The sequence below is a fragment of the Nelumbo nucifera genome, chromosome 1 (assembly GCF_055504915.1).
Source record: "Nelumbo nucifera cultivar China Antique chromosome 1, China Antique-T2T, whole genome shotgun sequence".
NCBI classification, from domain to species: Eukaryota; Viridiplantae; Streptophyta; class Magnoliopsida; order Proteales; family Nelumbonaceae; genus Nelumbo; species Nelumbo nucifera.
The window spans coordinates 132,552,114-132,565,375 of NC_142649.1; the positions used below are offsets into that span (position 1 = coordinate 132,552,114).

Genomic DNA, 13,262 nt, shown 5'->3' on the forward strand with positions numbered 1-13,262 from the left:
GTATGTCAATATAAAGGAGGGTTGTGTGGTTATAATTCATTCTAGTATCGTATAGAATAAACAGTGTTTCCACATAGTAGCATTTGCTCCACACTATTCGTCTTTCTGTCTCACTTGTGGTATATGTAGTTTCAAGGTTATTTTGATCTAAATAACTTCAGACCTGCCTTAGAAAAATAACTTCAGAATATAATTTAGACCACTTATTATATTTTATTTATATACTTTTCATTAAATCAATTAGAGTGGTTGAATTGAATGGTCACATTATTATTTACCCATGACCCACTAACCTAAATGATTTAGTCTGGTCTGACCTTGATAACACTATATATAACTAGGGTTTCCGATGGGATTGTCCGCTTTGAAGAATTTCAATTATATTAGGTTCGGGTATTTTTTTTTTCCGACTACATCAGTCTGGACAACGAGACTCAATCTGCTCCTCACACTTAGCGCCTCACAAGAGAGAGAGAGGCGTTATTTTGAAACGTTCCTCTTAATTCAAGAAAGCGTTAGTTCTAAATTTACTTCGGTCTAAAAGTTTGAAAAGTACTTCAATGCCCTCTATTTGTGAATTTCCATTTCAAATTGAATCTGCTCTATCAAACTGGTAGGGAGCTGCTCACCAAACACTCCCTGAATGTTTAGGTTTCATAGTATTTAGCGTTTGGATTTTATCATTTTATGTGAAGGAACCAGGGATTATTTGTACGTAGCAGCCAGACATGTGGGTGTGGCCCTTAGAATGTTTTTGAGCAATTCATGGTTTGATCGTTCAGGCCCACGAGTAGTTGGTCAAATGAACGGGATTCTGCTTTTATGTAGATTTGAGGTTAGGCCGAGCAGTACTACTTTTGAATAGGAGATGGGTTGAACGGTCCGACCATCTGGATTAATGATTGGTTCAAACCACGTCCAACTAGTAATTAAAATATTATTAAAAGAATTATAAATTAATATTTTATAAGCTGTTACTGCCTGTAATTTACCAACTATAGAGAGAATAAAGGTTTCCCATAAGGCAGAAAACTTATTACACGTAGCGAATGAGCAGCGGTGGTTTCTTAAGACGTTCAACTTTACAACGGTAACCTCATTACCAACTCTGTGTCTCTGTCTATATATATCAAACCAGCCAGGCTTCCTCTAGCTGTTACAGAACCTTGCGTAAGAGGGCATTCTAGAAGCTCCCTCTCTCTCTCTCTCTCTCTCTCTCTCATTCTATAATCTGAAATCCGTTTTTCTCCAGGTGGGTTTCTCTGGTTCTTCAGCGTTCTTCTCTGCAGAGCACAGAATGGAACCCTGGAGATTTCTCCGGTTTTTGTTTCTAATGGTAGCCGTCTGTAATCTGTGTTTATCCCAAGCTCATGATTTCTATGTTGGTGGGAGATTTGGATGGGTGTTAAACCCTTCTGAGAAGTACAATGACTGGGCTGAAAGAAACAGGTTTCAAGTCAATGATACCCTTGGTAATCTCTCTCTCTCTCTCTCTCTACCAATTGTCTTCTTCATCTGTTCTTTGCTCTTTTTTCTAGGTAATGTGATTTGATTTATGGGTATTTTTTGTTTTGCAGTTTTTAGATACAAGAAGGGAGAGGACTCGGTGTTGGTTACAAGCCCAGAGCACTACTATTCCTGCAATACATCGGAACCGATTATGACTATGGTAGATGGGTTTTCCAAGTTCAAGTTTGATCGATCGGGCCCCTTCTACTTCATAAGTGGAAATCCCGGAAGTTGTGCCAAGGGTCAGAGGCTGATCGTCGTTGTTTTGGCTGTGAGAAGCAACACCAACAGTACACCTCCTCCTCCTCCACCTCAGATTTCTCCTTCCATTCCATCTCCACCTCCCACAGCCTCTCCACCCAAAGCACCGTCGCCCGTGTCTCCTGCTCCTAGCTCCAAGACACCAGTTCCATCTCCTTCCCCAGCCAATTCACCCGTATCGCCTTCTCCTTCATCGTCTCCACCGGTGTCGCCCACACCTCCTTCGTCTTCTACAACTTTCACACCCTCTCTGGTTTGGGTTTGGGTTGTTTCGCTGGTAGTGAATGTGGTTTTGGCTAGCTTTAATGGCTCCCTCTAGATTGATAAAAATGATCATAAACAAGTATTGATTTTTCGGAATAATTTTATCCGCATTTTTCATTAGGAAGAGGGGGTGGCTTTATTTTGATTTTTTCACTGTGTTAAATGGTTCTTTGATGTAAGGTTTATTCAAATTGGTATAAATATATTGGTTCATACATGTCCAAACCTCTTATCTGCTTCGATCAATTTTTGAGTCGTAATTCTCTCATTCTCTCTTAGAAGCAAAGAGACGTGGCCTGAGAGAGAGAGAGATGGTCGGTCATCTGAATCTGACTTGTCTCAGATGACACTCGGATTGAAACGGATCCGACGTAAAAAGTATCATCTTGTGAATGAAGAGGACAAATACTGCTACGTTTTCTACTCGTTTTCATAGACGACCGACTTTCATTTGCAGACATGCAGAACTGCCCAACCATGAATATGCTTCGGTTTTAGATCCAATTGCTTTGTCCAGTTCTATAATAAAAAATAAATTATAAAGAAATGCCACGAGTATAGAATTTTGTTTACCAGAGCATGCAAAAGAATAAAAAAAAAAGTAGCACATCTGTCATCAATGTATTTATTGAGTCCGGAGCTCATGCCCACCAGAATTCTGCCCACATTTATCGCAGTCATATATGAAGAACATCTTATATCCTTTGCATATACAAATATTACGCAGTGAGAGGTATTCCTAATTTACGGGTAATGTATTGTGGATAGGCGTGGGCAAGAGATTCGGAGTGGTATTAAATAGTCCTCTATAATATTTCATGTGCAGCCCAGCCCGCATTCAAAATTTGACAAAATCTGAACCGGCCTGGCAATTGGATCGAATCAAGTTAATTTTGGGTCGGGTCAGCAAAGGTTAAGACCCTAACCTTAAATATCAGGTTACAGTTGACCCACAGGTTAGATGGGTCAATGTTTCATAACCACGCAGGTTAATTGGTCTTTGATCTAAGTCAATGATTTTTGGCAGAAATATAGATTTAACCATCTGATTCAAACAGTCCAACCATCTGGTTCGAGAATATTGGTTTTGAAAAGAGGTGACTTGGTGACAACCCGTGGCCCGACCCGACACAACATACCAGTGTTGTAAGACTCAAATTAGACCAGATGATAGGAACGGTGGTTTTTTAGGTCCGATCCGACTATAATCCAGTCCGAGTCTTACAACATTGTTATATACAATTGAATGGATCTTATATTGCTACTCTTGCCTGGTTGAGTGGAATCTTGTGGTCCGAAATGAAAACCAGGTGGTGCATTATTTTGGCTAGTAATTAAGGAATATAAGGATATCATCTTAATTATAACTGATTGAATTACGTACTGTAACTTTGTAATAAAAAGAAAAGCAATTGGCTTTGTTGTAGTGGGGCATCTAGTCCTTAGAAATGAATTCTATCTTTTATAAAAGTAGAAGAAGATGGATGGTACGTGTATTGATGGATATGCTCTGTCTATTATTAGTATAGGAAAAAGAAAGAATTAACAGTGAGTACTCCTCCAAAGAATCTTTCTATAGCAGGCACTATGAAGACTTGTATGGATGAACTTGACATTGACAACGAATGAGCCCATCAGGTTTGACATAAGCATTAGGCATGATCATTTCTGTCCACGCCCGCATTACCTGGCCTGGCCCGGCTTACGCTTACATTAAACCCTACACATAATGCGGCCCAAGTTTGATACTTGAAATCTTAGGCTTGGGCCCCAATTCACGGGTGGGTTCTCCACGTTCTGTGCTAATGGGCCCTGTGTACATTGTCATCAACCCATTGACTAGGCGTAGCTTACATGTCTTAAGATTTAAGAGTCCACTATGACCAAAAAGACATGATACCTTAAAAAAAGATGATAACCAATGAATCTGTATCATTACAGTGGTAAATGATGAGGGGTAATTTGGCCCGACCTAACAATACTATGACATGTAGAAGCGACCTGCTGATTGGATGATGACTCGACATTCTCTGCCACCTCAGTGAGTCAGATAAGCTCGGGTACTTCAGGCACCTTGGCCAAGACTGAGGTCCGAGCAGCTCGTGATGACCTAACCTATCGAGGTGACATGTAACCAACTATCTCTGACCTCTCTGAGATCACACTGCATGTCTGCAAGCTCTATCCTTATCCCCCCCGGATTGGACAGACTCGATAAGCCTTATTAGCTAGCATGAAGTCCACCTCCTGGTGTAGAATGGATTCATAGTAACACGGGCCGGGGATCTCGGAGGTGTTTCGTATGACCTACAGTAGCTCACCTATATAAGGGAACCAACCCCAACGTCACAAAGTATGCATGATTACTTGCTCACTAGCCTTCTAGAATACAATCTTTCAGTTTGCAGTCCAGATTACTAAGGGCCCGTTTGGCAAGTCTTTTTGGGAAGATCTTCTCGTAGCTCTTACAATCAATAGACGTAGTGAGCTTTTGACATAAGATCTGGACAACTCGAGTGTTTGGCAGATGCACGTCTTTCTGTGCATTGTTTTTGGGTCTTTCCGTGTGAGGTTAAAACATGAAAGACGCGGAAAGCTTCATTTGGAGCTTCCCGAAATCAGCCCAAAATGGGCTTCACGTGTCTTTTCAACACCGCGTCTTTTGGTGGCTAGATCTTCAGCATGCCAAACGGGAATAGACCGATTTTCGGTCTTCCCGACTTGTAAACACCCGAAAGACTATGCAAAAAGATGTGCCAAATGATGCCTAACTTAAACATCAGAGCACCCACACCAGGTAAACCACCCCGGGTCTTCTGAGTATTCCTTTCTTGCAGTTTGACCAGCCAACAAAGTGGATTGACATCCGAACTGCCCTCCAACTAAGAGGATCCAGATCGCGCACTATCAGTTACGTTTGGCAAGCAAATTTGGATCTCCTATACATTTGGAATATCTCCCTATGAACGGTAAATGACAGCATGGAAGATGTTGCCCATGAATAACAACATGAGGAGATGTTTTCAATGTACAGCTGTAGTGTCCTATGGATAATTTGGATAGGAGATTCTAATGATCATCTAATGATCATGAGGCTTCTCAGCCCATCTTGGAAGGACTTTTGATTTCTTAGAGGGTATTTGATATCAATGCGTTTCACTGGCGTTGAGTTTCATAAGTATTCTAGATTTATAAGTGTTTCAAGGCAATGCAAAAAATGTCAATTTGCCGATTCAAGAAACGCCTCTATTTGCGAATCTAGAAGCTCGTCATTGCAACAATTAATGTTGTTTTAGAAAGAAAAAAAAAAAAAGAAAAAAAACCGGCTTGCCAATGCCAAACGCATTTAAATTGCATTTATGTATGTATTCTTTTCTAATGTGGCAAACTTGCCAAACACCCACTTAGTTACATATATACTTGCACTCTGTGCTTCTATTTGCATGGAAATGCATTCATGGTTTAGCCCCCACTAGAGTTTCTCTTGCTATGATGTTTTTGATGGGGATTATTGATAGTGTATGCCATTTCTGTGAGCAAGCAATCACGGTTCACGGAGACCATTTCTCACATCTTCTTCCTTTCTCCCATGTCAACAATGATACAGTTTGGTTTAGGAGCTCCGTTTCTCTTCACAGTTTAAGTGAGATTAAGAATTGGATGACTTGGTAGTGGTGGTGCAAGGATAGCCATGGCAGGATAGTTTTGGCCTTCTCGTACTTCAGCTGCACAGACTCAGTTCATCGAGATAATAAGGCTTTGTTTGGGAATGATGCAAATAAAGTGTGAATGCAAATATGCAGCGTGTGTAAAATGGTTCATGTAAATGTAAAGTTGGGTTATGATGAAGGGAAATTTGGCCCGACCTCATAACAGGGAGATCCGTGGATGTGACTTGGCATAAGTGACAACTCAACATGATCAGATCGGCACGTGGGCGTGACTCGACGCAAGTGACAGCTCAGCATGATCAGTTCGCTACAAAGCGACCTCGGGTACCCTGATACCCCGAACTAAGATCACCCCGGTATAAGATCGCGATCAGGATAACGATATCAAGTTCGCTACAGATCGAACCCGGACAGATGGACCACCTCGGAAAGAATCCACCTCGAGACAAGCCTACCTTGGTGCAAGATCACCTTAGTACTAAGGCACTTCGACATTCAGAGCATGTCAAGCGGCCCGGTACTTCACAAGCAGCTCGCTACCTAGTCAGGTCGACCTCCGCATGACAACCCCGAGGATCTCACCACCGTACCCCGCATCTTACGGGACCGTACTTTGTAACGGCTACATTAGCTCACCCACTCCTCGATTCAGGCGGAGGTGGTTAACCTTACCGGTTGGTGGCATTATCCCCACCTAACACGGAAATGGATCCCCTCACAGCGAGGATCTAGGAATCAACTCCACCAAACCCGCGAGGACTCTAGTATATAAAGACCTCACCCCCCACGGGCGAAAGGTATGCATAATCTTTGCCCTCTAGCTCTCTAACTCTCTGATATCATCTTCAAGCTCTCTACTACTAAGTGCTAACTTAGCCATCGGAGTGTCCCTGCCAGGTAAGCCACCCCGGGATCTCTGACTCCTTCCTTGTAGGAACCTCAGTTCTCGTCGTTGCTGACAGCCATATCGTCTCCAACAGGGAGCAGCCGGATTACGCCACATCAAGTTAGTTTTGCATTGACAAATTTACTTTCTTACTAAACAGACTTCTAGTTGTAATGGATGTAAACATGAATCCCAATAAAATATATAACTTTTTTAACAAAAGCCCACATTGAATGCAAATTTACTTCTTTTTTATCAATGTACGTTTACATCTCATTTTGAATGTAAATATGCATTGAAAAATGTATTTTCTGTAATTTGTCAATGCATAATTGTATTCTTGTCAAACACTGAAAAACTGAATGAGAGTACATATTTACCCTGAGCTAGGGTTTATACTCCATTTGCATTGTTCCCAAATGGAACCTAAAGAACTCCATTACCACTGAATGTTCACTGCATTATATATTATATAAATATATAATAAAAAAAACTAGAAATATATATATATATATATATATATATATATAATATTATGTTTTAAACAATAAATAATATATTACATATTATAAATAAATAAATAAATATATGTATATATAATGCATATTTATTAATTTATAATATATAGAAAATATAAAAAATATATAATATATATAAAGTATATAAAAATATATGTATACCAGCTGATTTGATTAATTTCCAGTTTTTTATATTGGTAACTCAAACCGAACTGGTACCTTTGCTTTTTTTAAAATACTAAACCGATTGGTTCAATTAATCAAATTATTGGTTTGGTTTCGATTGATTTTTCGGTTTAATTCGATTTTTCTTGTTCACCCGAGTCTCCACTAGTCACTATGAGGGAGGTCCTAAGTTGGAAATGTCCTCCTCTGTGCTTTGTAAAAATGAATGTAGATGGTGCTCTCTCGAGTGAGCAGGCTGGTGCCTGGTATTATTGTAAGAGACGATGTTGAAAATTTCCTCTTTGCATGTAGTGTACTCTCACCACTTTGCACACCGGAAACTGCTGAAGCTAAAGCTAAAGCATATCTTGATGGCACAAAGGATGGTAAGAGATTTGGGTTTTTCACACATTCTTATTGAAGGTGATTCAATTCTTGAATCTTGATTGCGGACTGCAGAAGACTTAACAAATATATACATTGCAAAACCTTGTATGTTGTATCATACTGCATGTACATATATATTTGTATTTGTTACAGTCTAATTAGGAGTCCTAGGCCAAATTTTCCTCGTCCTTCCCCTTCATTGTAAATCTTTTTGAGGTGAGGTTTGATGAATGGAATCAGCATTAGAGGGATTTAAAAAGATGGTATTCATCAAAATTCACCCAAAGAGGGGTGGGAGTTTGATTGATCAAAGTTCTGGTTTCATACCTTTCTCCATCTTATATATTGCATATATATTAAAATACGGAAAAGTATGGAGAGACCTAATGTCAAAAACCTCCATTCTATACACCTATGCCCGCCCATGAACTGGCATCAATTCTGAGCTGGCTATCCACCCTAACTGTACTTTGGGCCTAAAAATTCTGACCCTGAGTTGAACCGCCATTCTCCCATTAAAATATATGTGCAATAAAATTTGGATAAAAGGGTTCCTAAAATTTCAAAAATGGACTTAAAAATACCTAAAGTTTTAAAATGGACTTAAACATACCTTATAACTTTTTTACCCTTTATTAATTAGGCCTTACGTATATTAGCACTGAGTGCAAAATTTGACTCCCATTAACATATGGAAGTCCAAAACCAAACTACAGCAGATCAATATATCCAGATTGGCAAATAAATTACGGTGCTTGTTGAGTTAACCCTTCACAGATTTGGTAAAATTAAATAAATGGGGGATCTGAGATTTTGTGGGCCAAATCTTTTAGATTATAAATGTATCTTCAGGAGCATGGATTGAAGCAGCTCAATGCTGTTCTGTATCCATCTGAATTCGCATTTAACAATCGACGTAAATTCAGATTTCTCTTCTCATGTTCATTTACCTGGAGAAGAAGCTTGGAACCAAAAAAATAAATGAAGAGAACATAAATGCCAACAGTAAGAGTTTTGTAGATTCCTATATGATGCCTTCACCACCAATTATCCTATTCGATCTCAGTACGCTTAAAGACGTGCATGGCTAGACTTGTTCATGGGCCGGCACGGCCCCCGGACGGGCTTGAACAGGCTTTTTGGCCCGCGGGTCAAAAAGCCCGACCCGCATAAAATTCGAGCCGGGCTCGGGCTTTGCAAAAATAGCCTGGCCCAAGCCCGACCTGGTCCGACCTATAGTTAAACCTAAGTAAAAACCCTATGTGATGTCCATTTGAATAAATTTTTTGATTTAAGAAGGTTGTTGATTCACTTGTAGGCCCATTGTTCATTTAAATAGGGGAAAAACATCTGAACTAAAATAGATAATGTCCATTTGAATAGGGAAAAATTCAAATTTTTTTTATTAGGTCGGGCTTCGGGCTTTTTATCAGGGCCGGGCTCGGGCCCAAGTTGTAGGCCCGTTGGTCGGGTCGGGCTCGGGCTCGGGCCTAACATTTTTCTGTTAATAAAGAGTAAAAGTCCGGCCCGAGCCCGGTCCGGCCCGGCCCATGAACAGGTCTATGCATGGCCAACAAACCTCCTGAAATATCAAAAATTAAGAGCTTGAACTTCAATTACCATAAAGAGTCAAAAGGAACTACGGAGGTTCTGCAAAATGCCGGGAATCTCACACAACTATAGTTTTAGATTTTCAATATACACAAGTTTCACATGTTAGGTTTAAGCCCATTAGGTTACGGCATAAGGTATATTTAAGTCTATTTTAAAATTTTAGAGTATGTTCAAGTCAATTTTTAAAACTTCGGGTATGTTTAAGTCTTTTACCCATAAAATTATTTATAAAATTTTAAATATAAACTTAAATTATTTAAAAAATAATTTCATTAACTTGTGTGGGCAAATATAGATGCTCTGCGGGCTGAACATATTCTATCAGACCTGGGGTGCAGACTGGGCCAGCCCCGGGAAGATCAAGGTGCTCCACATTAAATCAGGCCTGGGTCCGGCTTGGCTCAACCCATTATCATCCCTTATCCTATTTCTGGCAGAAGAAGCAAATGATATGGCCAATCAAAAGCATGTCCATGGTGTATGGCGTATGGGGACTTTTATGGATCAGTCATATTTTCAATCTACATGTCCAAATCAACACTGGACACTTGGCAACTAGGACTTATTAAGTTATCCAAGTTTTTTTTTTTTTTTTTTGTAAGGGTGTGTGTTCTATAGTGTGGATGAGAAATTGGTGGTTGTGGACTGGTCCACACCATACCCTGTGGCAGGGACCAATTCACATGTCACCATAGTTCACAACTTCTCTAGACTATGCAAAAACTATGTGGACTGAACCGGTCTACACCCATAGTGGCGTTTTGTAGGCGTAGTGTGAATTCTATGTATCTCATATATATTTTATGAATAATCTACATAGTTGATCATAAATGTCTAACTTTTGCATTTTATATGATAAATAAATAGAAAAAAGGCATCGATAAATTAATATTAACTAATAAATATTAATTCTAATAAAAAAGATAATAAAATAATTAAAAAATAAAAAATATTATATTAAATATTTAAAAAACTTATTTTATTGATAAAAATATTACAAATTAATATTTAAATAAATGAAAAAAGAGTGGAGAATGAGCACCACTAGGCTTATGTTAGAATTAACATTAAAATTTATTATTTTATTGATAAAATAGTAAAAATTAAAAATTAAAAATTAATATTTTAAAATTAAAAAATTAAAAAGAAAGAAAAGTATGCAAAAGAGATGTATTGTATTAAAATAAAGTGTGAAAATGTTGTGGACCGACCACATCCATGAGATATATGTGTGGCTGAGATTTTAGGCCGTGGACGGGGATGGTCCACGATATATTGTGGACCAGTCCCATCCATAGCCAATCCAATGCCATGGCCATCCTATGGCATGGGCCAGAACAAGCCATCCACTAGATTACCATAGTTCTGAGCACCTCCGAAATTGTTGAAACCACCTCTAAAGTTTGGTAATTGCAATTACCTTTTGAACTTTTTGACACAATTACTGAAATTGTTGAAACCCCCTCTATTAGAATTCTCTAACAAGAGGGCCAAGCACCAAAATGTCCAAAATATTCATACAATTACTTTTGACCAAAATGTTTATTTTCCAATATCTTTTCAAAATTGATTTATTTTCCAAAATTTCCCTTCATATTAATCACTCAAAGGTAAAACTACAACTTTAAAATCTTTTTTTTTCATTAAGTTTGTATTGTTTTTTTTTTTTATAGAAACCAACCCGAATATATAATAACGGCATGGGTATTTTGGACAGTTTTATGCCTCTTATTAGAATATTTTAACAAATAAGGTATACTTGTAACTATTTTAAAAAGTTTAGAGGAGGTGATTGCAGCAATGGTAAAAAACTTTAGGGGAGGTTTCAACAATTTACCCTTATTCATTTATTTATTTACTTTTTTGATATTGATCACAATCCGGTCCTTGCACTTTATGAGTGGGGATGTTCAAATTAGAATGATAAACCAAAAACCGAACCGATAACCAAATGAGCTAGTTTGGTTCAGTTAATTCGGGTATCGATTTGGTTCAGTTTTTATTTTAATAAAAAAATTAGTTATCGGTTTCATTTCGATTTTGTTGAAGTTTTCAATTGATGACTAATATTAAATATATTAATATTTAATTGTGTATTAAATATTTAATTTTTTATTTAATACTTTACTAGCAGGGACCTTGCGATGCAAGGGACTTTTTAAGCAAAAGCTAAATAATAGAAACACATAATAGTATACAATTGCTTTATATTTTTATCTTTTTGAATAATTAATAATTATTTATATTTTGGGCTCGACTATGATATGGGAAAGATATGATATCTGAAATTTTTTTGACCAATCAGCTAGTATCATAACGTGGTAGCCAATTAGGTGTTATTTATCAAAATTATAGGTGAATTTTGATTGGTCAAAATTCTTCTCATACCATATCTTTTCCATATCATAGATTTTTCCTTATATTTTATATACTATTTTTAATAATTTTTTTACAATACAAAAACAACAATAATTAATTTCAGCTAGAGTTGTTCATCAAATTATTGAAACCAGCCAACCTGATTTGGTTAGTTTTCTAGTATTTTTAATTGGCTTTAGTTCAAAAATTTCCTAATCCAACTAGGTTGGATTATCTTCGCTTTGGCCATTTGTAAATCGACCAAAATCGAACGACTTGACCATATATATATATATATATATATTAATATTTTATATTTTTAATATTTTTTAATATGGGAAAGTGAGAAAATTCCCATATTTCTCAGTCTAAAATATTCTATATCATAAATTTAATTTTTCAATTTTTTTAATAATGCCATTGTATTTTTCTAAATTTACATTTTTAGGTTTAAATCTTTTGAACCGATCGACCAAACCAAAAATCAACCCAAACCGATACAACCCCAGTTGGTCAGTTTTCACTAATCAGTCAGTTTTGGGTGACAAGCTCTCCAACCTAACCAAGCCAATTTGGTTGGCCAAACAACCTATAACTGAACCGAATCAACTCGTGAACACTTATAATTTTAGCTAAATTAATAGTCTAATTAATCTCTAATAAATAATAATAGTTTAATCTTCAACAATTATTGAAAATTTATAGCGAAAATACATAATTATTGAAAATATATTGATAATGAAAATACAATAATTACAAAAATACAATAAATACTAAAAATATATTAAATTACTCAATAAATAGTGTAATCTCAAATGATAGTTTAATCTCTAATAAATATTAATCAATAAATTATAACAAAAATACAATAAGTACAATAAATTAAATTTAAAAAGTTAAATAACAGTAATTTAATCTTGAATAATTATTGAAAATTTTTTGTTAAATAAGAAAACAAAAATAGATTTATACAAAATTATTGAAAATATATTTATCACAAAAAACAATAAATAATTACTGAAAATACAATAAATATTAATTTTAGTATATATAAATATATAATAAATATAGATTAATATTTTAAAATTATTATTAATAAATATTAATTTTTTGAAAGTTATCTTCTAGAATTATTTTGATATAAGTGAAATTAGTTATTTACAATATTATTTAGTTATTTAAATAATATCATTATATAAACTTTAAAATATTGATTATTTATTGGATTTCATTATACATAAAATTATAATTTATACTATTATTATATAATTTAGTTATTAATTTTGAGAAATATTCAATTATTTTTAATTAATATTATGTTATAATTATTTTTCTAGTTTTAGGAAATGTTTTAAATTGATTACATAATTTAATTATTTTAACATAATATTAAATATTTTCGTCATTTAATTATGTAGATATTTTTAATATTTTCTTATTTAAGATATTTAGTTATTAAAAATTTAAATAATATTTTAATTTTTTAATGCTAAATTTTTATTATTTGAATAGCATTTAAGTTGAATAATCCAGAAATCCATAATTTATATTGTTAGTACATAATTTTGTGATGAATTTTATAAAAAATAAATGCTTAGTACTATGAATATTGTTAAAATTATTATAATT

At 35.7% G+C, this 13,262-nt stretch overlaps 1 protein-coding gene across 1 annotated transcript; it reads left to right on the forward strand.

Moving 5' to 3' along the window:
- Window positions 1–1,144: 1,144 nt before the first annotated feature.
- On the forward strand, window positions 1,145–2,251 carry LOC104608203 (early nodulin-like protein 4). Its single transcript, XM_010274119.3, has 2 exons — window positions 1,145–1,472; window positions 1,578–2,251. The coding sequence occupies exons 1-2, from the start codon at window positions 1,298–1,300 to the stop codon at window positions 2,087–2,089; spliced, it is 687 nt and encodes a 228-aa protein (XP_010272421.1). The 5' UTR covers window positions 1,145–1,297; the 3' UTR covers window positions 2,090–2,251.
- The last annotated feature ends 11,011 nt before the right edge of the window (window positions 2,252–13,262 follow it).

What these genes read in the sequence shown, in the direction of transcription:
- LOC104608203 (XM_010274119.3), top strand. Translation starts at nt 1,298, where the DNA reads ATGGAACCCTGGAGATTTCTCCGGTTTTTGTTTCTAATGGTAGCCGTC. An exon ending in TCAAGTCAATGATACCCTTG is followed by an intron (nt 1,473 to 1,577) that starts GTAATCTCTCTC and finishes TTTGTTTTGCAG; the next exon opens with TTTTTAGATACAAGAAGGGA.